The sequence below is a fragment of the Lycorma delicatula genome, chromosome 2 (genome assembly GCF_047948215.1).
Source record: "Lycorma delicatula isolate Av1 chromosome 2, ASM4794821v1, whole genome shotgun sequence".
NCBI classification, from domain to species: domain Eukaryota; kingdom Metazoa; phylum Arthropoda; class Insecta; order Hemiptera; family Fulgoridae; genus Lycorma; species Lycorma delicatula.
Genome location: NC_134456.1, coordinates 94,996,799 through 95,024,323, shown reverse-complemented (window position 1 = coordinate 95,024,323; position 27,525 = coordinate 94,996,799). Strand labels below are relative to the sequence as shown.

The window sequence follows — 27,525 nt, the reverse complement described above, 5'->3', positions numbered from 1 at the left end:
CCATGTTTGTCCTCTGTGGCCATATAGCTCAAAAGATCCCTTTTGTACAAAATCAAAAATTCCAGCATGCTGCCCAAATGTTTTATTTTATTATATTCCATAAGTATCTTAATAAGCACTCAACACTGATCGAATTCTGAAAATTAGATTTCTCTAACAAGTTGTAGAACATGAGATTCCTGGAAAATGCACAGAAAGAGATGTGGTAGTGACCCATCTGTTCTGTTTAATATTGTTATCAATTACATGCACCAAACTGTCAGTAATAAAAAGATGATTGCCGGCTCTGTTCATTATTGCTTCCCTCATTAAACAATAGCATCCATCTCCATACAATGGAATCAGTCATTGCATTTTCTCATAATTGTTGCTAATATGATTGAATTTCAATCTGTATAATGTTCCTTGCATTCAAGAAATGACTCTGGACCTAATTTCACACACAACGGTGTCTCTGTTTTTTCTTAAAACATTATAAACACACACTTAGAAGAATACAGATTAAATAACTGAATAAAAATAGTGTCAATCCCTTCCTGATATTACAGGGGACTTAGCATCCTTGCTTAGAATCGTAATCATATTGCTGCTGCGGCAATATTTAGAAACAGAACTTACTTTCTGGATGTTTTTTGTTTTTTAAGTTTCTCTGTTGAATTAGATATCTTTTTCTTCCTTTTTTTTTTGTTATAAATGCTGTTGAGTTTAATTGAATCTGAGTCAAAATGTTCTGTACTGCATTGTATAACTTTTATTGTGTTTGATCATTTCATCTGGTTCATTTTGCTTTGCTTGTAAACTGTGGGTTTCTTTATCACTTTAAGTACATAGCATTAAAACTTGTAGTTTTTCTAGATATTTATAAAAAGTAAGTTATAATTGATTGATACTGATATGATTTTCATAAATTAGTATGTATTTATTTTGTTTTAAAATGAATATGATTTATTGTTTTCCATATTTGTTAAAGATATAATTGCATGATTTTTTTTAAATTTATTTTATTTTTATGTAAATTTTTATTTTATTCTTATGTATATTCTTATTTTTTATTCTTTCTTAGTCTTATTATTTGCATGTTTCCTTTTGCTTGAATCTTTAAACTTTTCTTTATTTTATTTTAGTCCTTACTATAAGATATTTTTAAAGGATTACATTCAGTAGGCTGTTAAAAATTGCAATTTTAACTTTGTGTACTTATTTTAATTCATTAGCTAATGATTCAGTTGAAGATTTCAAAGTGCAATGGTAGGTAAGTGTTTTGACAAAGTCAATCCTGACTTAATTTTGATGGTTTAAAAAATATTTTTAACCTATTTCAGAAAAAAAAACTATGTATATATATATTTATTAGGCTTTTATTAAGTGTTTAGCAGTTGCATGCCACAAGGTAATACATATCACTTTTACAGGTGAATATTAATTTTAGTGAAAATACTCTAGACCTAGCAATTCACAAGAATGTAAAAATTGAAAATAACATGTACAGTGGGGTTTCTAGTAATTTCTAACAGGTAATTGTTACACTGTATTTTTTCAAATCCAAATTTAAATTGCATTAAACTAGCTGAAATATTGGATTAAATTTTTTTCTACCGAAATTCATCAGAAGTTTTCTTCTACAATTTCTTTAAATTTAGTTGAGAAGTAATGTTACCTTTCTGTTATAATGTTATTTATTACGTAGCTTTGGATTGGGTTTATTTATGATCTATGAAGAATATTTTTAATACCTTGAGGATAGCAGTAAATTAGTGAGAGTTTTTCGGTAGGTGATGAAAGTAGATACAATTTTGAAGAACTCAGAATTTTTATACCTTCTGGTCTAAGTATTTTCTAGTATCTATTATTCTCTTGAAAAAGTATCAATGCTTTTAGTAATATGAAAATTGTATACAATACCGTTACCTTAAAGAAATTGATTTTAATAATTTATTTATGACATTTAACATCACATCAAATTTAGATTGAATTTATTTTGTTTTTGATTTGGATTAAATTTTATTTATTATATTAATTGCTGATTTTTATTATCATAGATGATATTTTTATTAAACTAGATGATTATTTCCATCTTAAAAAGCAACCTATTTTATTTCTAAATGTATTTTTGAAATGCATATCAAAATAAGGTATCTGTGGTGTTTTGGTTTCCTGGCATCGTAGATCCTGGCAACACTGAAAGATATGATAATCAGTTTTTTGACTGGCAATCAGTCAAAAAAAAGGGGTATGGGTCTTTTGCATATCTCAATGTTTCATGACTGGGGACCCCAAAAAACAAAAAAAGGGGGGTAATGTTTGTACATATGATGTGTGTTGGTGTATTTGAAGCTTAATTTTTTGAATGAATAAACTGATTTTCATGAAATTTTGTTCAGAGCTGTATGTATATGGGGCAATTTGTTGGTAAAATTTTGAGGTCAATATCTCCAGGGGTGAGAGGTTTGTTTTGGGGCTCAATTTTCTCAAACTTTTGCAATCATAATCCCACTTTATATTAAGATCAGTACGGTACATATGTCATGGTTATCTTACCATTTTAAAAAAAAAAACTTTGCCCCAAAAATCAAAAACAGGTGGTATCTTTTTATTTATTACATAAGTCAAATTTTTGTAATGTCTTCCTAGGCATAGTAGTAGCGCAAGCAAAAAAAAAAAAAAAAATTGAAGACAATTGAGGATGGTGGAGCTGATCAAAGTTAAAAAAATTTTTTTTTTTAATTTTTCAAGATTTTTTTGCTTTATTTAAACTTTTAATATTATTTAAAGTTTAAATAATAAACTTTTAGTAATAATATTACAGTAGAATTTCATCACAATTCACCCCCATTCCCAAAAAAAATCTTAGGTTACTTTTTATCAGTTACACATTTCATAGTGAAATTTTTATTAGTTTCTTCCATTTAAAATAGTAAAAATCAATAACTTTTTGCACTGTGATTTTGGAGGTGGGGGGCATAAAAAATGTGGATTTTTTTAATTAAAAATTTTTTTTGTTTATTTAAACATACTATGATAATTTTACAATAAAATTTCATCATAAATTACCCCCACCAAAAGAAAGTAATCTAAGGTAACTTTTTTCATGTATAATTTTTTTTCCACTATATAGATAACCAATAGCAGGAAAGTACTACAACTTTGTTGCCAGTATTTTTTTATGATTCCTTACAATTATATCAGAAAAGCTAATTGTTGATGATTGAGGCATGTTGGTTTGCTTGGCATTTCTCCAGCCACCACCCCACTCGGTTGTCCTAAAGCATAAGACCTAATGTCTGTGCCACAAATGGCTACTAAGCCTCGAACATTTTAGCGACCAATATTCTAACATAGCTCCTAGAGCTTACCTAACAGAGCGTGAGCAGAGTAAGTGCGGTGCCATACACCATCGGCTTACATGTCCCAACCTCTCACTTGCAATATATTTGCTAAAATGGGTAGGTGCACCCTGTCAACTACTAAAAATATATATATGACATCCATAATAAAATTTAATTTGTCTAGGCAGCAATTTGCTGCCACGCCTAGGTCAGTAGGTTATATGATTGAGGCATTATAGGTAATTACTTTATTAATAAATGTTCCTTAGATTTACTGTTAATTAAATTTAACATTACATTTTTAATGCAACACTAACTGGCACTCTTGAATCAAAATTTAAAAAATTTCTTCCTTATTGAAATTTATTTTTAGTGTTACTAAAATTTATATTATGATTGTTTACTTTTTTTACTTAAACCGAAAATAGATAAAGCTAATTTTTTGTAGAATATAGTATAGGTAAAATTAAAAAAAAAAAATTGAAAGTTAACAACTAAAAATCATTTTTATTAAGAGAAAAAATTACACATATTTTATACTAAACATTACATCATATTAAAATGTGTGTGTGTTATTCTCAGGGTACTGCGACAGATCTTGTTGTTCAAATTGTACTGATAGCAGAATCAATGAGATTACAGGCTATGATGGCTACATATGGTATTCAAACGCAGACTCCACATGAAGTTGAACCTGTTCAAATTTGGTCATCTAATGAACTAGTAAAGGTGTATCAAAATCTTGGGGTTAATAAAAAGCTTTGTTTGAGCGGAAGACCTAGTAGACCTGTTGGAGCATTAGGTACTAGCAAGGTATGCAAATTGATATCAAGGGTGTATCACGAAGTTCTCCCGGGACTTTCATAACCTATTCTACTCATGAAAATAATGGAAAAATTCATATAAACTTATGTCCCAAAATGCTTTGTTTGTGAGTTATGGCTAGTAAAAGATTTCACTCGGATTTCAGCTACCCTGGGTGAAATTAGGATTGCTCCAATTTTTAGGATGTTAATTCAGTTGCAGAATTAGTGATTTCTTATGGCTTTTGACTAGAAAAATAAAATAAAATAGGTCCTAGAACTGTATCCATAATAGTTTTTAAGAAACTTGAGGTGAAAACCAATAAATTGGGATAAAAACTCTGTTTTTTATGTTTGACATATAATAACTTTGTTAAATTGTTAATAAACAAATAAAACTGTTTAAAGAAACTTTAGAAAATTAATTTTGAACAAAATTGTCTAAGGTAAGTTCAATAAAACAAAGAAAAAATAGAAAAATTTGAATTTAATTAGATCAAAGTGGATTATACGTGCCAGTTTATAATAAATGTTAAAAAATGAGCACCATTTTCTACGCATTTCTTGGTATGCTTCTGTTGTGCTTTTGTTCCTCTTTTAGTTCTTCAGGGCTGTCCTTAAGTTGCTCAGCTCCATCTGTAATGCAGACAATTAATTCCTCTCAAGAGTATATTTTTGTTTTGTGTACAATATTTTTCATCCATACCCAGATACAAAAATTTAAATATGTTAGATCAGGTGATCTTTGTGATCAGGAATGTGAACCTCCATGACCAACCAATTTCTCTGGGAATTGGTGATTTAAGTGAGTGGAAATGACACAAGAGAAGTGGGGAGGCATACCATTATGCTGGAAATATACTTTGTATCTCAATGCTAGAGAAACATTTTCAAGCAGCTGTGGCAATTCTTGAAGAAAGCGCAAGTAGACCTTGGCATTTAAGCGACCAGTTAATATGAATGGTCCAAGCAGCTGATTGTGATTGTGAATATATGGTCAACACCATACATTGATGTTGAAAATTGCCTTCCACCATTTTATGAGGATTTACTTCTGTCCATGTATGTTCATTACATAAGTTGTTGATGCCATCTTGAGTGAAATCTACTTTGTTGATAAACAAAACATACTTGTAGAGTTGTTAATTTATATTCCACTAGTTGCAGAACTCCAAGCAAAGAGGACAGTCTCCTGGGTGTAGATGTTGCACTGGCTGTTTATGATAAGAATGAAACTTGTTTTGTTTAAGTGTCTGCCAAACCAGTGAATGAGAAACTACGACTCGCTTAGAAAGACGTCGTGTACTGACACCTGAACTGCATCAATAATAATTTCATTAATAACAATGTTGTGTTGGACAGATAGTTCGTAGCTGGTACAAACACTAGATAATGAACCTGTTTCCCAAAGATTGTGAAAAGTCATACTAATTGTTTTAGAATCTGGAATCCTGCAATTCAGAAAATGTATTTCATATTCTGCTACAGCAGCCATACTATTACCATTACCCACACCCAAAATGAATACCATATCAACGTAATCCTCTGTTGTAAATAAGTAAGACATTACTTCAATGGCAAACCGATCGTGTTCAAACTAAGAAGACGTTTACTAATGACAGCACAGTTCACAGTACCCAATATATTTAATGTACCTTACAGAATGATTTAAACCCTAATGTAGTAACACGCATTGTTGGTCAGTTGTTATTTTATTGCCAACCTTGAAATAATTTTTCAAATAATTTATTGTTTTTCTGTCATTATTAAAAAATTATTATTTAAGTAATTTTTATTCATTTTTTTTTTACAGTTGTGTCATTTCCAGTTTTTTCTTAATTTTTCCACAATAAATTTTGTTTTTACAAATTTTCACTATCACCAAAGAAGAATTTTGTTTTTATTTACATTAAATAAGTACTTTTCTGACAAATATAGTAATGTACTGTTTCTAAATAAAATTCAAATTTTTTTAACTTTTCTTTTTTTAGATTTCTCAAAAACTTGTGGATACAGTTCTGGGACCTACTTTTTTCGATTTTAAAACCATAAGAAAAAAACCATAAAAAAAACCATTTTAAAACCATAAGTAAAAACCATAAGAAATCATTAATTCTACCCCTTAATTAAGATCCTAAAAATTTCAGTATGACCTAATCTCACTTGGGGTAGGTAGCTAAGTGAAATCTTTCACTAGCTGTAACTCACAAATGAAGCATTTTAGGACTTATGTTTATTTGATTTTTTACATTATTTTCGTGAATAGAATAGGTTATGAAAGTCCCGGGATAACTTTGTGACACACTTTGTTTAACCAGTAAAGTATATTTCAGTAGGTTTTGTAGTGTTTAATTTTAAAAAATCATTATTTACTACTTGTATAATTTTGTTTATCTTGATTGTATCTAACTATTAAATGGTTACTCTATGTCTAGATTTATAAGCACTTGAAGTCCCTGAGAAACTGGTCTATATATACCTTTTCTGACAGTCACTCTGGTGGTATTGATGTTAAAAAGTATAGACCAGAATAAATAAGAAAATTTAAAGAAATTTTTTTACACTAAATAAAGGCTTGAAACATTTAAGGCGAAATGCCTAGCTACTTTAAAAAGAGAAAACAAACGTGTTAATAGTGAATTAAATGTGTAGGCTTGTTAATTATCACTGAAAGAGGAAACCGAAATAGATACTGATGTGTAGAAAAAAATGTGATTTAAAACTACTGCAAAAAATGCTTCGAAGCCTGCAGAGAACAAAATAAGGAAAAAATGAATTGTAAAATGCACTAGTATAGTTATTTAATTTATAAATAATTAATTATCTTCAGAAGTTATTAATTAAATTTGCATAACTTCACAGAACTTAAAACAAATGAGCTGTTAGAATAAAGAGTTCTTACTATCACATCTTTGTTGAGTTGACTAATATATCTTTACTGTTAAAGTTACAGCAGACAGTTAAGCAAAATTAAGATTTAAGATTGCTGGCAGGCTAATTGGCCTATAATTCCCCATACAAGTAGCTCACCTTTTTTTAATAATGGTATTACTAATTTGAGAAACTATATTTAATATTCTATTGAGAATAATTTCAGCATAAACACTTTTTCCATTTTTTCTTTTGTGCATTAAAAATGGTTTTTTATGTCAAATTCATTGTATAGATTTTAATTATTTTTTTCTTTTATCTTTTAATAAAAAAATTAAGATAAGGGGCACCATTATATCATGCTACAAATGACATACCAAACTTCATTTTTTACAGGTTTATCGTGTTTGTGGAATGACAGTATTATGCTATCCATTAATATTTGAAGTCTCTGAATTCTATTTATATCGGGACATGGCTTTGTTAATAGATGATATCAAAACAGAACTGCAGTTTGTTAGCAGATATTGGCGATTATCTGGTCGACCTACAGTCTGTCTTCTAGTGCGTGAAGAGCATATGAGGTATTTTCTACAAGGAAAAAATTTATTTACATTTTATTAAAAAGGCTTAAAAGTAAATTACTGATTAGTTGGCTTTGAGTTTATACCAGGTGTCCGAAAAAGAACTTCATGGTTTTAAATTTTCTTTATTACATTTAGAAATACAAAGGTATGTATTTTATTACATTAAAGTACAAAGTGTAAAGTTTTTTAAATCTCTTAATATAACCATTATGAGTACTTTTTTCAGCCTTTTGACATTAAACAAGTGGCCAAGAGATGGAAGCTTCTCTTTCTTTCCACCTTCTGTGGACCTATCATTGATTACAATCTGCACAACTTCTGTATGATGTGGAGGGGATCCATCCTATTGAAAAATTATATATTTTCAATCCGCAGAAATACAAAGTTCTCTTTAAGAGAACAATATGCTCGAGTATACTATGCCTGAAATGGTCAAAATTGGCCAAAAGTTTTCTGAGCCCCATCTTCGGACTATTAAGGGGACTCACAGCTCCATGAACATAAGATATTGCTTCATCAGAAAATAAAATGCACTCCATGTCGTTTTCTGGACAGAAATGATGTCTAACATGGTTGTCAAAAATTGAACTCTGTGATTTATCATTAGGTTTAATTTCATGGAATAGCTGCAGTTTCAATCACTTGTGGATCATTGTGGATAATGCTTTCAGGAATGTTTGGTTGATGGCTTACACTACGAACTGAACATGTTGGACTTGGTTGAAAAGACAGTCAAATCTTTTCTATGTTTTTGGAATTTGTTTTAGGCCTACCTGGTGATTGCCCTTTAAAAAAGCTTCTAGTTTCCAAAAATTATTCATATACTTTTGTCATTCTAAATTTCTACAATAGATTTGGGTAAATTTCTTTGTATAACAGTCACTAATTTTGTTTCTATAAACTAGTACATGAAATGTGCTTTCTCTTGCAGCAATATCATGGTACTGAAGCCTGGGTTCATAATAACTTGGCCTGTGCAACAGTATAATGTAACTGCTATCTGACAGAGAATGTGTAAACTAAAACTGTTGGTGCTTCAAGATTGTACATAACCTTATTAATTAAAAATAAAAGCAAATATATTCATTCTTGAAACCCTGGAATTCTTTTTTGGACACCAAGTATTATTTTATTTCATAATGAATTCAATTTATTTTTAATTTTGTACAGGAAATTGATGTAGGGCAGAAAATAATAGCATAATAAGTTTAAATTTAACCTGCCAATTATCATTTATTAAATGAAACTTGATTTTAAATTGTTTAATAAATAAATATTAAATTAATCAAAAATAATAAATATTTAATAAAATTAAGTTTTAATTAGTCTAAGAGGTTAAGTAAACTAAATTCACAAACATCTTCAGTAGATATTCTGAAAATAATCTCAGTTAAATTTGATTGTAAAAAGTTTTCAGTCCACTTTTTCTGTTTATCTGTTAATTTTTTTTTATAAATTTTAACTACTTTTTTCCATTTACATTACTTTGATGTGCAAAACTTGGTATAATTAGAATTAAAAGACTAAATTAAATCTAAAAAAGGAAAATGGTATTTTGAAAAAGTTTAAGTTTACTGGTAAGGTTAACTTTTAATGGAGAGAATATTGAATAATTCAACTTTTTTAATTTTGATTGCCTGTACACATTTATTATTGTCCATTATGTGTTCTGTATTACAGTAAAGTTGTTTTTTTGTGGTAAGTTGTTTTTTTTTTTAGTTCAAGTATTTGACCCATATTTTTCCATACCAGGTGATTTAAAACTTGACTTCTTAATTTTAAAAGCTTGTAAAAAGTTTATTAGATATCTGATAGATTCGGTTGAAGTCTCATTTCATAGCAAAACACATCAAGTTTTGACCCACATAGTTCAGTAGTATCAAATTCAGCCACCAGTGTCGTTAAAAATGGATACATTTACTGGTGCAGAACTGTGCTCGCTTCCAAGAGTCTTCCAAGAATTTCTCTGTAAACATATTAATTTACAGTCTGTCCTGTAGACAAAAACTCCTTATGGACAATGCCATTACTACTGAAGAAACAAATTAGCATGATTTTGATTTTTGATTTGCTCATTTTTTTGGGTCATACTCAAATATAAGATTCATCACCAATATTAACATTTTTTAGAAAATTAGGATCAGTTTCAATTCGCCCTAGAAGATTGTGGCACACTTCCACCCTGTTGTTTTTCTGTTTAACAGTAAGGTTTTTTGGGACCAGATTTTGTACAAACTTTTTTCATATCCAATTCATTTGCCAAAATGTGGTGGATTCTGGTATGGTTCAAATTCAATCATTTTGACAGTTAATTGCCAGTCGTACTGTATCTAGTCTCTGATTTGCTCAACATTGTTGTCAGTCGTTGACGTTAATGGTCTTCCAGAGCGTGGATCGTCCACAACTGATTCCCAGCCATCTGAAAATGCTTTAAATCACCTAAAAATTTGGGCTTACACAGCATCATCTCCATACACCCTTTTCAATTTTGAAAAAGTTTCAGTAGCATTTTCACCAAGTTTAACACAAAACTTGATTGCACAATGTTGCTCATAATTAGTATTGCTCATTTTTATAACACACAACAAAAGCTTGTTTCACAAAAAGTTTGTTTACATCTCACATGGCAACAATAGACTAAAAATATGAATATCTAATACAAATCAGCTGTTCATTAACCATATGTTTACTAGTAACTTTACAGTGTTGCTACTTTGGCTGCCAAAAAAAAATTAGTCTCATTTCTTTATTTACAGACCTTGTACTTCAAAATTTTTTAATTCCTCAGTTAGACGATGGTGACCAAGATGAATGCCATTACTATCAGCAAAATGGGACACTACCTCACTGCCACCTAGAAGTCTGAGATTTTCTTAATATTCAATTCTTAGGTCGGTGAATTGGTCGTGAAGGTCCAATTGTATGGCCACCTCATTCCCCAGATTTGACCCTGCTAGTTTTTCTTGTGGGGTTTCATTAAAGATCAGGTGCATATACCACCTTTGTCTGCCGATCTTGCTGAGAGCTAGATAAAGATAATGCCGATCTTGCTGATAATGCCTGACTTGCTGGCTATAGTCTTGAATAAAATTGACTTCAGGTGGGATTATGTTGCATTACAAATTAAAAATGGTAACCATGTTGAACCAAAGTGAATGTTGGTTGATAAACTTGATGTATATTTCTTTTAAATGAAACAACAACCAAATCTGTAAGTTATCTCAATAAATTTGTATATGCTCTTAAAGCTGTAAAGTTCTTCTGAATCCCAGTATTTAATATACAGGTAATTTTAAAAACAAGGCATACCTAGAAATCACTGATCTCATTATATGGAGATTTCTGTTAAATTAAGAGATTTTTAATTTAAATGATTAATTGTTGAATTTAGGTATTTAACAATTATTTTACTGCCTGTTGTATCATTGTCAGTAAATTTACATTTAAAATAAACAAGCCTTTTAATCCCTCCTAATATACAATTATACAATACATCTTATACCTTTTCTATTTCCTCTTCTTCCACCTTCACTATTAACTTCCAGCCTCTGAATAACTTGTTTTTTTAATTTATCTTTTTATTGTTTCTTTGAAACACTTTCAGCAATTAACTTCAGTAAATTGCTTTGTCAAATCAATTTAGCGTATTTCTATTTCTGTAGCAGTTTATTAAAATTCAGTGTTTTGTTTCCTTTAGAGATCCTCAATTCAAAGAAATGTTAGATTTAATGGCTATGTTGAAAAAAGGCTATTGTGATGGAATTAAAGTTCGTATTGGAAGACTACAAAATTTAATATCATCTTCATGTATTGGTAAGCTATATTTTATTTATTTTTTATGATAGATTTGTTATTTTATTAATGTTAGATTTTTTGTGACAAAATAAGTATTATTAGTTTGCAAAATACATAGCTGATTCTTTTCTTTTATAATTCCTTGTCAAACATTTTTGCTGTCAAGCATTTTGGAGTGGGATGTACTAAAAATGTCAGGTGTTTTAATTGTGTTATGTAGTGGTATTTCAAAACATTAATAAATAATTAATATTACATTAATTAATAATTATAATAATTATAATAATTATAATAAATAATTATAATAATTATAATTATAAAATTATAATTATAATAATTATAAATAATTGTAATAAGGATAACATCAAAACCTAAACCGACAACGATTGTTAACGTTTATATGCCTACAAGCGCCCATGATGATGATGAGGTAGAGTGTGTATACGAAGAGATTGATGAAGCAATTAAACACGTAAAGGGAGATGAAAATTTAATAATAGTTGGAGATTGGAATGCAAGCATTGGAAAAGGCAAGGAAGGAAATATAGTGGGTGAATACGGGCTGGGCAAAAGGAATGAAAGAGGGGACCGACTTATAGAGTTTTGCACGAAGTATAATTTAGTAATTGCCAACACCCAATTTAAAAATCATAATAGAAGAATATACACTTGGAAAAAGCCAGGCGATACTGGAAGGTATCAGATAGATTATATCATGGTTAAGCAAAGATTTAGAAATCAACTCGTTGACTGCAAAACTTACCCTGGAGCAGACATTGATAGCGACCATAATTTGGTGATAATGAAATGTAGATTGGGGTTTAAAAACCTGAAGAAAAGTTGTCAGATGAATCGGTGGAATTTAGAGAAGCTTGAGGAAGAGGAGGTAAAGAAGATTTTTGAGGAGGACATCGCAAGAGGTCTGAGTAAAAAAGATATGGTAGAAAATGTAGAAGAAGAATGGGAGAATGTTAAAAAGGAAATTCTTAAATCAGCAGAAGCAAACTTAGGCGGAATAAAGAGAACTGGTAGAAAACCTTGGGTTTCAGACGATATATTGCAGCTGATGAATGAACGTAGAAAATATAAGAATGCTAATGATGAAGAAAGTAAAAGGAACTATCGGCAATTAAGAAATGCTATAAATAGGAAATGCAAACTGGCGAAAGAAGAGTGGATTAAAGAAAAGTGTTCAGAAGTGGAAAGAGAAATGAACATTGGTAAAATTGACGGAGCATACAGGAAAGTTAAGGAAAATTTTGGGGTACATAAATTAAAATCTAATAATGTGTTAAACAAAGATGGTACACCAATATATAATACGAAAGGTAAAGTCGATAGATGGGTGGAATATATTGAAGAGTTATACGGAGGAAATGAATTAGAAAATGGTGTTATAGAGGAAGAAGAGGAAGTTGAGGAGGATGAAATGGGAGAAACAATACTGAGATCTGAATTTAAGAGAGCATTAAAAGATTTAAATGGCAGAAAGGCTCCTGGAATAGACGGAATACCTGTAGAATTACTGCGCAGTGCAGGTGAGGAAGCGATTGATAGATTATACAAACTGGTGTGTAATATTTATGAAAAAGGGGAATTTCCGTCAGACTTCAAAAAAAGTGTTATAGTTATGATACCAAAGAAAGCAGGGGCAGATAAATGTGAAGAATACAGAACAATTAGTTTAACTAGTCATGCATCAAAAATCTTAACTAGAATTTTATACAGAAGAATTGAGAGGAGAGTGGAAGAAGTGTTAGGAGAAGACCAATTTGGTTTCAGGAAAAGTATAGGGACAAGGGAAGCAATTTTAGGCCTCAGATTAATAGTAGAAGGAAGATTAAAGAAAAACAAACCAACATACTTGGCGTTTATAGACCTAGAAAAGGCTTTCGATAACGTAGATTGGAATAAAATGTTCAGCATTTTAAAAAAATTAGGGTTCAAATACAGAGATAGAAGAACAATTGCTAACATGTACAGGAACCAAACAGCAACAATAACAATCGAAGAACATAAGAAAGAAGCCCTAATAAGAAAGGGAGTCCGACAAGGATGTTCCCTATCTCCGTTACTTTTTAATCTTTACATGGAACTAGCAGTTAATGATGTTAAAGAACAATTTAGATTCGGAGTAACAGTACAAGGTGAAAAGATAAAGATGCTACGATTTGCTGATGATATAGTAATTCTAGCCGAGAGTAAAAAGGATTTAGAAGAAACAATGAACGGCATAGATGAAGTCCTACGCAAGAACTATCGCATGAAAATAAACAAGAACAAAACAAAAGTAATGAAATGTAGTAGAAATAACAAAGATGGACCACTGAATGTGAAAATAGGAGGAGAAAAGATTATGGAGGTAGAAGAATTTTGTTATTTGGGAAGTAAAATTACTAAAGATGGACGAAGCAGGAGCGATATAAAATGCCGAATAGCACAAGCTAAACGAGCCTTCAGTAAGAAATATAATTTGTTTACATCAAAAATTAATTTAAATCTCAGGAAAAGATTTTTGAAAGTGTATGTTTGGAGTGTCGCTTTATATGGAAGTGAAACTTGGACAATCGGAGTATCTGAGAAGAAAAGATTAGAAGCTTTTGAAATGTGGTGCTATAGGAGAATGTTAAAAATTAGATGGGTGGATAAAGTGACAAATGAAGAGGTATTGCGGCAAATAGATGAAGAAAGAAGCATTTGGAAGAATATAGTTAAAAGAAGAGACAGACTTATAGGCCACATATTAAGGCATCCTGGAATAGTCGCTTTAATATTGGAAGGACAGGTAGAAGGGAAAAATTGTGTAGGCAGGCCACGTTTGGAGTATGTAAAACAAATTGTTGGGGATGTAGGATGTAGAGGGTATACTGAAATGAAACGACTAGCACTAGATAGGGAATCTTGGAGAGCTGCATCAAACCAGTCAAATGACTGAAGACAAAAAAAAAAAATAAATAATTCATTATTCAATCTAAAAACATGAAAAAATTCACACTTAACATTCAATTCCTGCAGAATATGATTATCACCAGAAATTATAACATTTTACACAGTTTTTATTTTTATTTATCATAAACTTTAGTTTTGGATGGCCAAATTGATTAAAACGTTCATTTTTTTCATATTCTAAAACGTCACTAACAATTACAAAAATTCGCTAATAAATGTAAATATCTACATGAATTTCTTGATAAAATAAAACAAAAATTATGAAAATCGGATCACTATTTACAAAACTATGGCTTCCACAAGCCTGATAGTACATAGCCTACATATTATTTTTCATAAAATGTTTTCTTAACATTTATGTTTAGGACAACACTCCCTGTGTAATCCTGTACTGCACCTGGTAAAGACAGTTCTTGATCTTTCTTTTTCCTTCTTCTGATCTGCACACACAGTATCTTGTTTCTTTTTTCTCTGTTAATTTCCTCAATCCTGGTCCACCACAAGGATCGTCACCTGCATTCTTTACTTCTAGCCATTGTGCTACCTTACTGCATGTTTATTTATAAACTGCTTTGCAGAACGATTCATTTCTTTAGCAATTATTTCTAACAGAGTTATATGAAAAATAAATTGAAATACTCAACTGCTGGAGATCCCATGGGTGGCATGTGTTTTGGTCCTGGCAGTTCTTGGTACGCATGCAGAACAGCTGCAGTTGTTCAGGAGTAATGACTTCCAAGTAATCAGTGTCTTCCAATTCATCATAATTTTCATCATCGATTATATTATTAAGCGCCTTATTATCTGATTCACTCTCTGTTTCACTCAAATTATTCTCATTGTCAAAATATTCACAAATGTCGTGATCATTTAGGCTTCTATACTAGTCCCTAGTGTTGCAGACATTTTACACAATAAAACAACAAAAAACTCGAAGAAACAGTGTGAAAAATATAACAAAGACATATACATACAAACAATATGAAATAGTAGTATAACTGGTAATAAGAAGTAACTGTGAAATAAATGGACTAAAATATCAACAAGGTTATATACGACAACATTCGCGGAACTACAGAAACATGATTTTCAGTATTCGATATTTCCATTTAATTTTTGATTATCTGAAAAAAATCAATGTCTATATATACATTGAATTATACACTTTGAGAAAATAATATAGCAATGTAAAGTGGTGAATTTCGTAAACTATAGATGACTTAATAAAGCATTTGCGAATCATTATGTTGACACATTTAGCAATTAAATAATTTAGCAAATAGCAAATAAATAAAAATTAAATAGCAAATAAATTTTTTCTAAATCTATAACTTACTAATTGTTTTTGGACCCATGTTTATATAAACTTTTTTCTTTATTTTCATGACAAATATTTTAACTTCAATATCCTAGAAATTATTTATAATAGAAAGCTCTACTTGCTGTTTTTTCTTTTCATAAGATTACCCTTAAAATGTAAAAAAAAATTAATTCTACAAAATTTTTGATAACCTAACATACCCATTGTAAGAGTTAGGAAAAAATTGCACCATTTTTATCTTGTCTTAATGAATTATTTTTGGGAAAAATTTAATTCGTAGAATTTACATGCTAAAATATGATAATTAGTGCTTACTTATTAATTTTGTATTTGACCCAGTATTTTGTTTATAGAGACTGGTCTAAAATTAAATGTATTATTTCTGCTTTGTCAGAGAATAGTTTGTTTTTATTTTTTCAAAACCAAAAAACCAAAAATTGTAAATAAATATCTGTAGTATTCACTGTTATCAAAAATTTAAATAAATATTTTTTTATGCTTAATAGAACATTTTTTAATTATTTTTTCTTATTATTGTCTGTGAATTTCTTGGTTTTAAGTTTTATGTGCAATTAATGTATAAAAGTAGCAAGAACCTTTGTTATTCTAGAACACTTAGACTTCATGAATACTGTGGATACAAGTGAAGTGTGTTTTCAACAATTCAGCCAAGTTGAACATGATTATATTGGATATCAGAGTTTAACAGATGTTCCGAAAGCTATGGTTTATACTGAAGATTCAACTGATTTATTGGTATTATGAAATATTGTTTTTCTCAAATTTTATTTTTTAAGATTTTTTTTTATAAAATATGGTTCATATACTGTGATAAAAAAATATTTCAGTAACATATGTGTGGTATGATTTTGTTTCCATTTGTTCATTTCATAAGAATTTTAGGGATAGTATCCCGCTCTTAGTCAGCAGACTTAGGAGCTAGTTGGCTAGTTCCTACAAAAAGCTAATTATTATAATTGAAGATTGCAGAATAAAAGAATGGAAAATGATAATAATAGCCTTTATTGGAATAGTAACATCAAATCTACAAAATCTCACATATTACGTTATATGCTTAATTATCTTGTTTTAATAAATAAAGATTATGAATTTTTATATTATTTATGTAAATATCTTACTCATGTAGAAGGTTTATAATGTAATTAATTGATAAAAATAAGTAGTGTCACATTACTTTTTCTTTTTTAGATAGTAAACGTAACTGTTTCCCCCTATTAAATTATAAATATATATTAAACATGAAAATTTAATTTAATGCAGATTAATTTAATATGACATTACATTTACTGCTACTTTAGTTCAGAATAGTTCATATTTTTGTGTTTTAGAAAGATTGGGAATAAGAATAAACATCTGACGTCTCTATTTAGTCACTTCAGACATTTTTTCTTGTCTGCTATATTCTCAGGCTACCAGTCATAGTAACACCATTAAATAAATTCCCTGCCATTAAAATACACTGACAACATGAGAATACAGGTTTAATAAAAGTTAAATATCTGTTTAAAAGGATTTGAATCTGGGTTCTGCAACATATTTGAACGGTTTTAATTATTTACCTTCAGTTACTTAATGATAACTACAGTGTCATAGTATGAATTCAGTTTTATTTCTTAGATTATCTTTTGTACCCGTTAACTGGTAAATCTGTTGATGATGAGGCCTCAAACTTGACAGTTTAAGCCTGAATAACAAGTATTCTATTTGTTTTAATTAGTCAATAATAAATTTTTTAAATAATTAATTTGGTTTTTAATGTTCCTCTGTAAACAATTTGATGAAAACTAAGGAATTGTGGAAAAAATCTGAGGCTGAAATGAGCAGTACTTACAACTTTATATTGCATCATCTAAGATGACAGTATTGAATATTAACTGTTACCAACATGTCTTTATATTTTCAAGGTAAAAGTGAATTGATCATTGAGGTTAGATTTAGGGTAAAAAATAAATAAATAAATAAAAATAAAATGATAAAATGTGTGGAATATCAATTGGTAGTAAACTGTTTTTTGACTATTAAGAAGTCCTGATAATGAATATAAAGAACACAAATGTCTGGTAGATTTTACACTGTTAAATTTTATTTATCTATTGGAAATGAAAGATGTTATTAGATCATTTCTCACTAAATTTACTTTGCACCCAATTTTTATTACTGATATTTATTATCATCATAAAATAGCCATAACTGGCAACACCTTATAAATGTTACTAAATTACATAATCTGTACTCAGTCTTATAAAATAAACATCTCTTTATTATAAAAACATATTGATTGTTTTTCTCAATTCATTAAGGCACATGCTGAATTTACACATTACAAGGGACTTATGCCACATATTTTGATTAACTAAAACAGTCTCAGTAAAAAGAGGTAGCAATACATTAATTGAATATTTATGGCACAACTGTGTAACAAAACTATTAACTGTACCGTGTTATTTATGTGTAACTGTATTACAAAACTATTATGATTATTAATAGTTCAGTTTTCTATTCAGACACCAACGTCTTCTGGCAGAAAAGCTGTAAACTTGTAACGATAAGTCATCGGGCGACTTGAATTCTAATGGTATATTCTATGTATGGTGCTGTTTAAAATGGCATTATATATTTTTTTTAAATTAAATAACTTTTTCTTTGTTAAAAAAAATGTTTATCTTATAAATCTTATAATCCATTTAGATTACACCTTGTGTGCATCATACATCATATAAACAACCTTAAATAGATGTAAATTTAAATTTATATATCATTTGCAGTCAATTATTTTATTTTTGTGTACATTTTTACCAAAACTAGTTAAGATCTATAAGCCATTACCAAAGTTAACTGGTGATTTTTAGTTTATTATAGTAATTTACAATTATGTTTTGTAAGAAAGAGGCTCAAAAATAATGTGTATTTGGGTTTTACTTTCCCGTCAATAGCTTGCTACAGCAGCTATAGCTTTAAAGTAAAGGAAATATTCCAGAAAGATGTATGTATGTTGATAAGTATCTCTAGACTATCAGAACATTAAAACTTAATATTTGGCTCAAATATTTCTTTATATAAGGTATTGATACCATTCAATTTTGAACTTGGGATCATTAAACAAATCACCAGTCTACTAAATCTTGATGATTTATGAACATCAGTCTTGGCTTATTGTTTTTTTTTGTGTGATAGTTACCACCATTTTAAAATTTAAACTTTGTGGGGGCATTGTAGAAACTAGTAATTCAGTACGTTGATAGTACTATATAAATAGTTACTAACATTTTTTTTTTTTGGACTTAGGAGTGGGAATATGCTTATACATTAAGTGTTTTAGAGGTTTTGCTATTTTTTTTTTTTTTTTTTGTCTTCAGTCATATACATTTACAAAATTTATTAAGTTCTAATTATTATTAAATTTTGGTCCCATCATTTTTTTTTTAAAGATTTTTCATATTTCTAAATCAACTTAACCATTAAGCACCTAATTAGCCCAAAGTATTTCTGTACATTAGATGTTATAGTTGTGTTAAGTTTTAAAAACACAGACAAGTGGGGAAGGTGGTCCAATTTCATATTTTATTTGTTTTCTTCTAATATCATTAAACAGATTTTATGTAAGTAGGAAAAGTAATAAAAATATTTCCTTATAAGGAAATTAAACAATGGGATATTAATTTTTACATAAGGTTAATTAATTAACATAATAGTCATTGTTTAACAATCTATCATATTTGAATAAAAATCTATTAAGGGTTAAGCTGGGAAAGTTACACAATCCTTTGCCAGCATTTTTTAATTATTGAAATTCATGCGTACATATGTGTAACATGACACTGAGTTTGTAGCGTGTTTCTAGTTAACAACTCATTCCTTCCTCAGTAATGAGGTTTCAGAATGCAGTTTTATATTACTGTTAGTATTACATAGATATAGTATCAGATTGTTTAAAAAGTATCGAGTCTTTGGAAGCCAAAATTGAGAATACATTTATTTTTATTGGAAAATAACAGTATGAGACTGTGTATGCACCATTATTTTTTATGACCCTCTGCCATTTTTCTGGCAACATCATAATCCCTTTGTTGCTATGCTTCTGTGGTTTCTGGTCAAAATTTGAGTCACGTGATTTTCATTGGCCTCTTTTGAAACTAACTTAACACCATTCAGAGAATTCTGAAGATACTGAATCAAATCGTAGTCTGACAGTGCCTGACAGTCCAGGCTATATGGTGGAAGCATTAAAACCTCCAGTCAAGTTCTTTCAATTTCTGAGAGGTCGTTAAAGATGTATGTGATCTGGAGCAGCAGCTCCAGATCACATGCATCAAAGCACCAGCTTGTGATGCATGATGCCCTTCCATTCCCACCATACGCAAAGTATAACCTTCCTGAGTGCCAGTGCGGGCTTTGCCACAGACTGCGGAGCTTCACTTCGACCACAATCTTTTTTGCACATTTTTGTTGTAGGTTATCCACTTTTCATTACTTGTGATCTACTGCTTCAGAAATGGCTTGATTTCATTACGTTTCAGTAGAGATTCGCAGATAGAAATTCGATTGAGTAAATTTTTCTGAGTCACATCGTGTGACACTCAAAATTTGAGCTGCTTTTTGTAGTCAGCTTTCTCCAAATGGTTTAACACTGTTTGGTGATGTTTGTTTAGGTCATTGGTAATGTTATGATTGCTTACATGCCGGTCTTCTTAGACTTTTGCCAGAATATCATTCACCTTTTCTGTGGTTGGCCGTCTACTGCAAGGGGCATCTTGGACATTGAAATTTCCAAAATGAAAGCAACTGAACCATCTTTTGACTGTTGCTTTTGATAATGTGTCTTGCCCAAAACAGCACAAATTTCTTCACGGGCCTGCACAGCATTTGTGCATTTATCAAAATAAAATTGTAAAATGTAGCAAAGTTTTTAACGAAAAGTTCACCCATCTTCACGGTGCAATACCTTACATCTGAGTATAAAAATTCCAACACCTTTTGCACATCTACTAGCTTCAACTGCTAGCTTTCAAATTACGTTTGGCCTGATCCACTGTGACTCATTTACCCATAGATTGGGATGCCAACACTATCATGTGTATAAAAAAGCTCACTACTTTATAGACTACCTATTAAATAGAAATGCAATTTTTGGTAATAAAGATATTCTCTAATTAATTTTTAGTCTACAAAAGTGAAATTTTTTATCTGATTGTATTTATTTATTGTAATTATTGTTATTATTTACATGATTTGTTCGTTCATTGTTTTTTATTACTTTAAAAATATTTTCTAAAAACATTTTATAATTTTTTTATAATTTATTTTTACAATCTTTAAATTTGTTAAATGCTTAACTTTATTAAATGCTTAAATTTGTTAATGCTTAGAAACCACTCTCTGTTCGTAAACAAATAAAAACCTCTGTTTGTAAACAACTTTTTAAAGATTTCTGTTTACAGAATTTTCTTCATTTCTGTTTACTAATTTTTTCAGTAGCATTTATCATAGCTCTCTTTATTTGTACATGTTGTTTTGTATAACACTGACTACCTGTTATAAATAAATAGAATTCTATTGTATATTCATTTTTTAAACACATATTCTACATGTTTCATTACTGAATGTTTTTATGGATGTTGAAGATCTCCAAGTCTAAATTTAATTTTTTTATCAAATTTTAGAACTTTGAGAACAAACCACTTTATGAATTGTTAGATGCCATAAGAAATGCAACAAGTTTGAAGGCAAAATGTCAGCTGTATGGAGTTTTATTAAAACGAGAAGGTCCTCATTATGAGTTCAATAACATGACTGGTAAGCAGTGCTTTTTGGTTTATGAATATAAAATTATTGGTTGCCATTATTTAGTATGTTTTTGGGGGTAGGTGCAAAAAGATTACAATAAATTTTATTTCTATTACCTGGGATTAAGGAAATACTTTTTAAGTTTTATTCCACTACTTAAGGAGCATTTATAAGTGCTGGCTATAAAGAAATAAAGTACACTGTAAAAATTCTAGTTATGAAGTAATATTTTATTGTCATCCTATTAATTAAAACAGTTTTCAAAAAGGTTATCAAAAGGTTCTCATGCACTGTTTAGGCATTGACTTAACAGTATTTAAAATATTTTTATACTGGTGTCCACAAATTGTGCAACTGAAAAATATACCAAATTAATAATAAAACATCTATTTAATTTAATGTAGTTTTAGATATATTTAAACATTTTTACACCTGAATTTTATGATGAAACCTTCAATACACCTACCTTTGGATAAACTCGTAGAAATCATATTTATGGTTTATTCAGTAATGTAGTCCTTGTAATTATCTTCAGTTTAATTTTTTATGTTGGGATTCAATGTAATGATAGTTAATATGTTATATAAACATTTTTTTTCAGAAGCCATCAAATAGAAATATCATGTGATATGAGATCAAGAAACTTTGAAAAATGATCATTCTAAAATTAAATATTTCTGAGTTCATGATTTTCGCTATTATATTTTCTTTACCACATTACTGATAACAGTACTTTGCCTTGTCTTAAAAAAAGAATAAATTTAGTTAAGATATCTTGGCAAATATATTCATTTTTAGTAATGTTAAAAAGTTATGCAATAATTTTGCAGGAAAAATTGCGACCAATTTTTAGCATCATCCATAACTTTAACTGCTAGCACTGTAGTAGCATTATTATAAACACCCCTGAAATGTCTGGGAAAATACCCAGGATATACTGCTCACAATTGGTTGTTACCACACTCATCACTCAGAATATGGTTTCCTCATTACCCTTTCCAAGACGAAACCTGTACTGGTTTCCCATTAATAATCCACGCGAACTCAACTTCTCATTTATACAAAGATGCAGAACCTTTTCAAAGACCTTACCAATGACTGGCAGTAATGTCAAGAGCCTGTAGGACAAACTAACAGCAGGGTCCTTGTCACCAGTATTAAACAACAATTTACTAAAACTTGTGTGATAATTTTCACAGTAACCCCTACTGAGCAAACAAAGAGCTCTGCAGTTATTCCGTCCATGCCAGGGGCTTTCCCCCTACCTAAGCTACAGTTAGCTTGATGCAATTCGGCCTCAGCAATCTCCAAGGACACTGCACCCCCTTGAAACTGAGTGACCTTACGCCTCAACTACAGATGATATGCAGTCTCATCAGCTTCATTGTCATCAGGCAGTAAATTGTTGATTAATCGATGCAATATTTCAGATGCAGCTCAAATTACACCAAACCTGGGAGTGGAGAGAAGAACGTCCTTTCGACGTTTGTATCCCAAGACCATATACATAACCCCCGCAAGGATACTTGTTCCCCTGCTTGTGAACAAAGGAATGCCAGGAATCCCTCTAACCATTCCTAATTTGGTGAAAATATCAAGATCTAAGATCCTGATATTCACCAACAAGGACTGCCCGTTGTTCCAGATCACTTTCTTGCTGAGATGCTCTGCGAGAATGACAGACAGCTTGTTTCAAAACAGACAATTCTCTGTTCCACCATGATTCAAGTCTCTCTCGGCTGGAACTACATGGAATTAAACACTCAGCAGCATTTATAAAAGCTGCCGATAAACCTAATGCCAAGTCTTCCAAATCCAGACCATCCAGACTTTGATTTTAGACATGAAGCCTGGCCAAAAGAAAACCAACAAATTTATTCCAGTTCGCATACTTGTACAGGAAACGACCCTTTTTTTAACCTGCAGGGTCACCGTTAGGTATTACTTCAGAGGATGAGATGTGTGACAATTTTTTTAGCTTGTGAAAATGCCATGTCTGACCAAGATTCAAACCTGGGACCTCCAGGTGAAGGGCCAAGACACTACCACTTGCGACATGGAGGTTGGCACAGGAAACGACCCTGCTGAACCAGAGTGTTACGTCAGTAACGATATTTCAAGCCACTAACAATCTCATATACAATCAACTGATGTTCGCTTGAGCAATCATTGACTACTCTCCAGTTACAAACATTAGCAGGAGTATGCCTACTAATAACACTGATGTTCTTTCCAGCAAAATGCTGACGTCCATCTGTGTTACTTGTATAGGTGGGCAACTTGTCAGGTACATTAAATAACTGTAGATCATATTGGGCTAAAAAGCCCTTTATTAATTCACTACCATCATCGGTGAATCCACTGTGCCACAAGAGTGACTTAGCGTTCACATCCGCACCGTACCAATAAGTATTGGGCTAGGTCTGAAGAATCAAAGGATTTTGTTTCAAGATCTCGATAAGCAGGATTTCTATATTGAAAATATGAACTTGCAACATAAAGATACAAGTTCTAAATATCCATATAGACAACAACATGATGATTATCTGAGAGCTGTCATATGAAGATGCAGTCAAGTTTCCTTCTGCACACAAGACAGTGAATATACTATTAGAACCACAATAAAATCTTTTCCAATGAGGAAAACCTGGCAATTTGCTGGAAACTTTGTGTGGATGCTTCAACAATATCCAATATTCTACGCATTACGATCTCACCAAGCTCACTCTGAACAATGGAAGCACCCTGTGCATTTAATTGACCAATTTTAACCATCTTATGAGATTGAATTAGTATACATGACAACATCTCTCTGATAACAACTACATCTTTGCTGTTTACAAAGTGCTTATGATCCTTCCAAACACTTACAGTTGACTTAAGTTGGACCCTCTGACTTCTTGGGACAATGTCACGGGTGCATCACTTGTCACCACAATGATCACAAACTGCCAGATGTTTAGAGAATTTAGCTCTGTGTCCAAACCAGCAGCATTTGAAACACGGCTGGACATCTAACTACTTCTTAACCTCGTTAGAAGAGAAATAAAAACACAATCTACCATCAGACAAGAAGCTTTTAAAAAGTTCAGGACTAACCTTGAAGGCTCTATGGTAGTGTTCTGCCTTGCACCTACCTGTTTTAAATAACAATCGACAATCGGCCTTAAAGACTGCCTCAGTCATCTGAGTATTCTGCTTTGGTATGAGAGTCATCAACTCCTCAGATAAACATCAATCAGTGTCATAAACAATGACTTTGGGACGCCTCTTTCTTTTTGGGATGAGTTTCATGTTGGTTTTACCAACCTCAAACGAGTCTGAAATAAGTTTCTATTGTTTCCTTGCCATCTCCAATGATTATTAGCCTCTTATTAGTCTCCCTTATGTTATGAATTTTCAGGCTCAATCCCTTTTCCCACAGGATGAACTGAAATTCATCCTTCATATCCTTGCTTGATTTTCTCAGAACCCCTTCTTTTACATTAACGAAAGCAGCCTCAGGCTGCCATTGGGACAAACTAGCATCCCTTTTCTTTTTTAGAACTTGTGAATAAGGCTTGTGCTGAGATGCCACAACAGGAGCAGTTAGTTTTTCCTTAATTCATGCACTTTGTGCGGCCAGTTAATTAACTTCTCATACCCTTCATCAGCTAGGGCAGAGACTAAGGCTTTAAAATTCCTAACCTGAGGAATAATATTTTGGTGCAGAATTAATGAATCACTTCTAGGTTTTTCTAAAAATTGTTAATCCATCAAACTGCTCATTGCATTCCCTCACAAGAGGATAAGAACTTCCCACACATCCCAAATCTGCACCAAAATCCCTAATGAAATCCGTAACAGTATGGGTAGAATTCCAACAGTATGGGTATCTGAAATTCCAACCCTAGACTCATCATCTCCTGAAGAAGAGTCATTAGGCCGTATCTCAGTTATGGTATCACCGGGAATGGGTTTATTCCGCCTAGACTTTCCCCCTACCTTCCGTATTAATCATGTTTAAATATAGTAACTGAAAAGGTGATACAAACTGCAATGTGATAAATACTATAAACAAATGTTTGCAATAAAAAATCAAACAGGAGAAAGATAAACAAAGCAATGACAATGAGGTCACAGCAGTACGGTCATGTCAAGGTAAACAATTCAGGACTGATTTGTTAGTTTATTTATTTGCATTATGAGTAATTCAACCAAATAACTAAAAATTAGCTAAACACAAATAAAAACAAAGAAATAATCGCCCAAAAAGGGTGATTTAAACAAATAAATATCACAAGAAAATAATATTGTAAAGTGGTGTATTTATTTATTTTTTCTTCATTAAACATGTTTGCATATTATTTAAAAGTAAAAATACAGAAACTATTCTCAGTTATAACCAGTAGTTGATTAAAATGAGTTTATTATAAGAATTTTTTACAAATTAATGATTTACGTAAAGGCTTTATGTCGTGACACAATTTCAATAGCATACTTGAAATCAGAACCCAAATTAGTGAGAAAAGTTGTGTAACATGTTAGATACAAATTTTGTGCTGACTATTTTTAATTATAGTTTTATTATTAATTTTATATTTTTTTTTCAGTTGAGGAACATTTAAAAGGTATATACTACACAGCTGGATGCCTTCATTATTGGGTAGTTGTAAGATACTGTAGTTCTTTATTGCATCATACTGTTGACAGCATCAGTCCATTCATCACCACTGTCCTCGTAAATGGAAAACAGGTCAGAATATATAAACAGAATTTGATTAAAACAAATGTTTTATTCTCACTCTGTGTTAAAACTTAGATACTATACAAACAAGCAAGGCAAAGTTCATGTTCGTGGAGTAGCACAGCAATGTTGTTTTCTTTGGCTATGGACAGAGTTGGAGAATAATACTACAGTCTGGGCTTAGTACCACTGAACAAAGCGACATGCTTATCAATCCGTTCTAAACAAGAAATGTTGTCTGTTTAAAATAAGTTACAGTATTTTTTAGAACCTGTAATTTTTTTCTGAAATAACACAATTAAAAATATTAATTTACATTACTGTATCTATAAATGAAATAAATTTAACTTACAATTAATTACAATAATTTAATTAAGTAAGTGTTTTCACTAAAATGGTATCGTAGTTCATAGCATTATATTCATAGCTGATAATAATAATTTGGACATATAGCCCTATGGAATCACAACAAGTTGGATGTAGCTGCAGAATAAAAAATAAAATAATATTTTTATAGTAATTTACTAAATAATTAAACAATCAATAATACCTTAGTATAGTCCTTAACCGGTTTCGTATGCAGTTTCCGTAGAACTGTCTTCTATGATAGGCCAACACAATCCTCGACTTCTGAGCTTTACTCAGTATCACTTTCACCGGAATTAATTTCCAATTCATCTTTACTACGAGGTGTCTCATCATCATCCATCCCTGTATTTATAATTATGCTTTCAATGGCATCTTCCATTAACGCATCTGTTTTCTAATAAGAATCTATTATCTCCCGATTTTTTGACACGATGTTTTCCAGTCTTCTAGAGTAATTGAAGAAATTTCATCTAATGTAACAACTTTCAGTTTTGTTAACGACATGTGGAATATTGCGTCGGAACAATTAAAGCCAGATCAAAAGTGGCCAAGAAAAAATCCTTTCATTTAGACAATAAACAGTTGTACTAAAGCAGTTGTAGTGGCGAATTAAATTAAATTACTACCACCCTACTTACAAAATTTGGTTCTTGTGATTTAAATTTACTCCTGACTAAAAATAATTGATGTTGAAACTACATGACTTCCTTGTACACTCATTAAATTACATATACACATTTTTTTTTTAAATGAAAAGTACATAAAATTTTATTTCATTAATAACTTCTGATGTTTTTCAAATTTTTTTTAATGTTATTGAATTATTATTTATTGCAATTTTTTTTACAATCACAGGTTAATAATTATTAATAAATCAGTATATTTAAATTAAAAAGAGATGAAGTCGGATTCAAACTGATGTGCCTTCACCTTGTAAGATCTAAATATTTTATTAATTAAAATTTTATTTGGC

At 30.6% G+C, this 27,525-nt stretch overlaps 1 protein-coding gene across 4 annotated transcripts in view; it reads left to right on the top strand.

Annotated features, from left to right (window-relative positions):
* Positions 1-27,525, top strand: part of LOC142319018 (putative phosphorylase b kinase regulatory subunit beta) — a 108,263-nt gene that overhangs the window by 67,180 nt on the left and 13,558 nt on the right. For all 4 annotated transcript variants that reach the window (XM_075355826.1, XM_075355825.1, XM_075355824.1 and 1 more), the window contains 6 exons: positions 3,909-4,139; positions 7,397-7,584; positions 11,285-11,400; positions 16,263-16,408; positions 21,334-21,466; positions 26,050-26,192. In XM_075355826.1, coding sequence (XP_075211941.1) covers positions 3,909-4,139; positions 7,397-7,584; positions 11,285-11,400; positions 16,263-16,408; positions 21,334-21,466; positions 26,050-26,192 — 957 coding nt within the window. The remainder of the gene's footprint in view (positions 1-3,908; positions 4,140-7,396; positions 7,585-11,284; positions 11,401-16,262; positions 16,409-21,333; positions 21,467-26,049; positions 26,193-27,525) is intronic.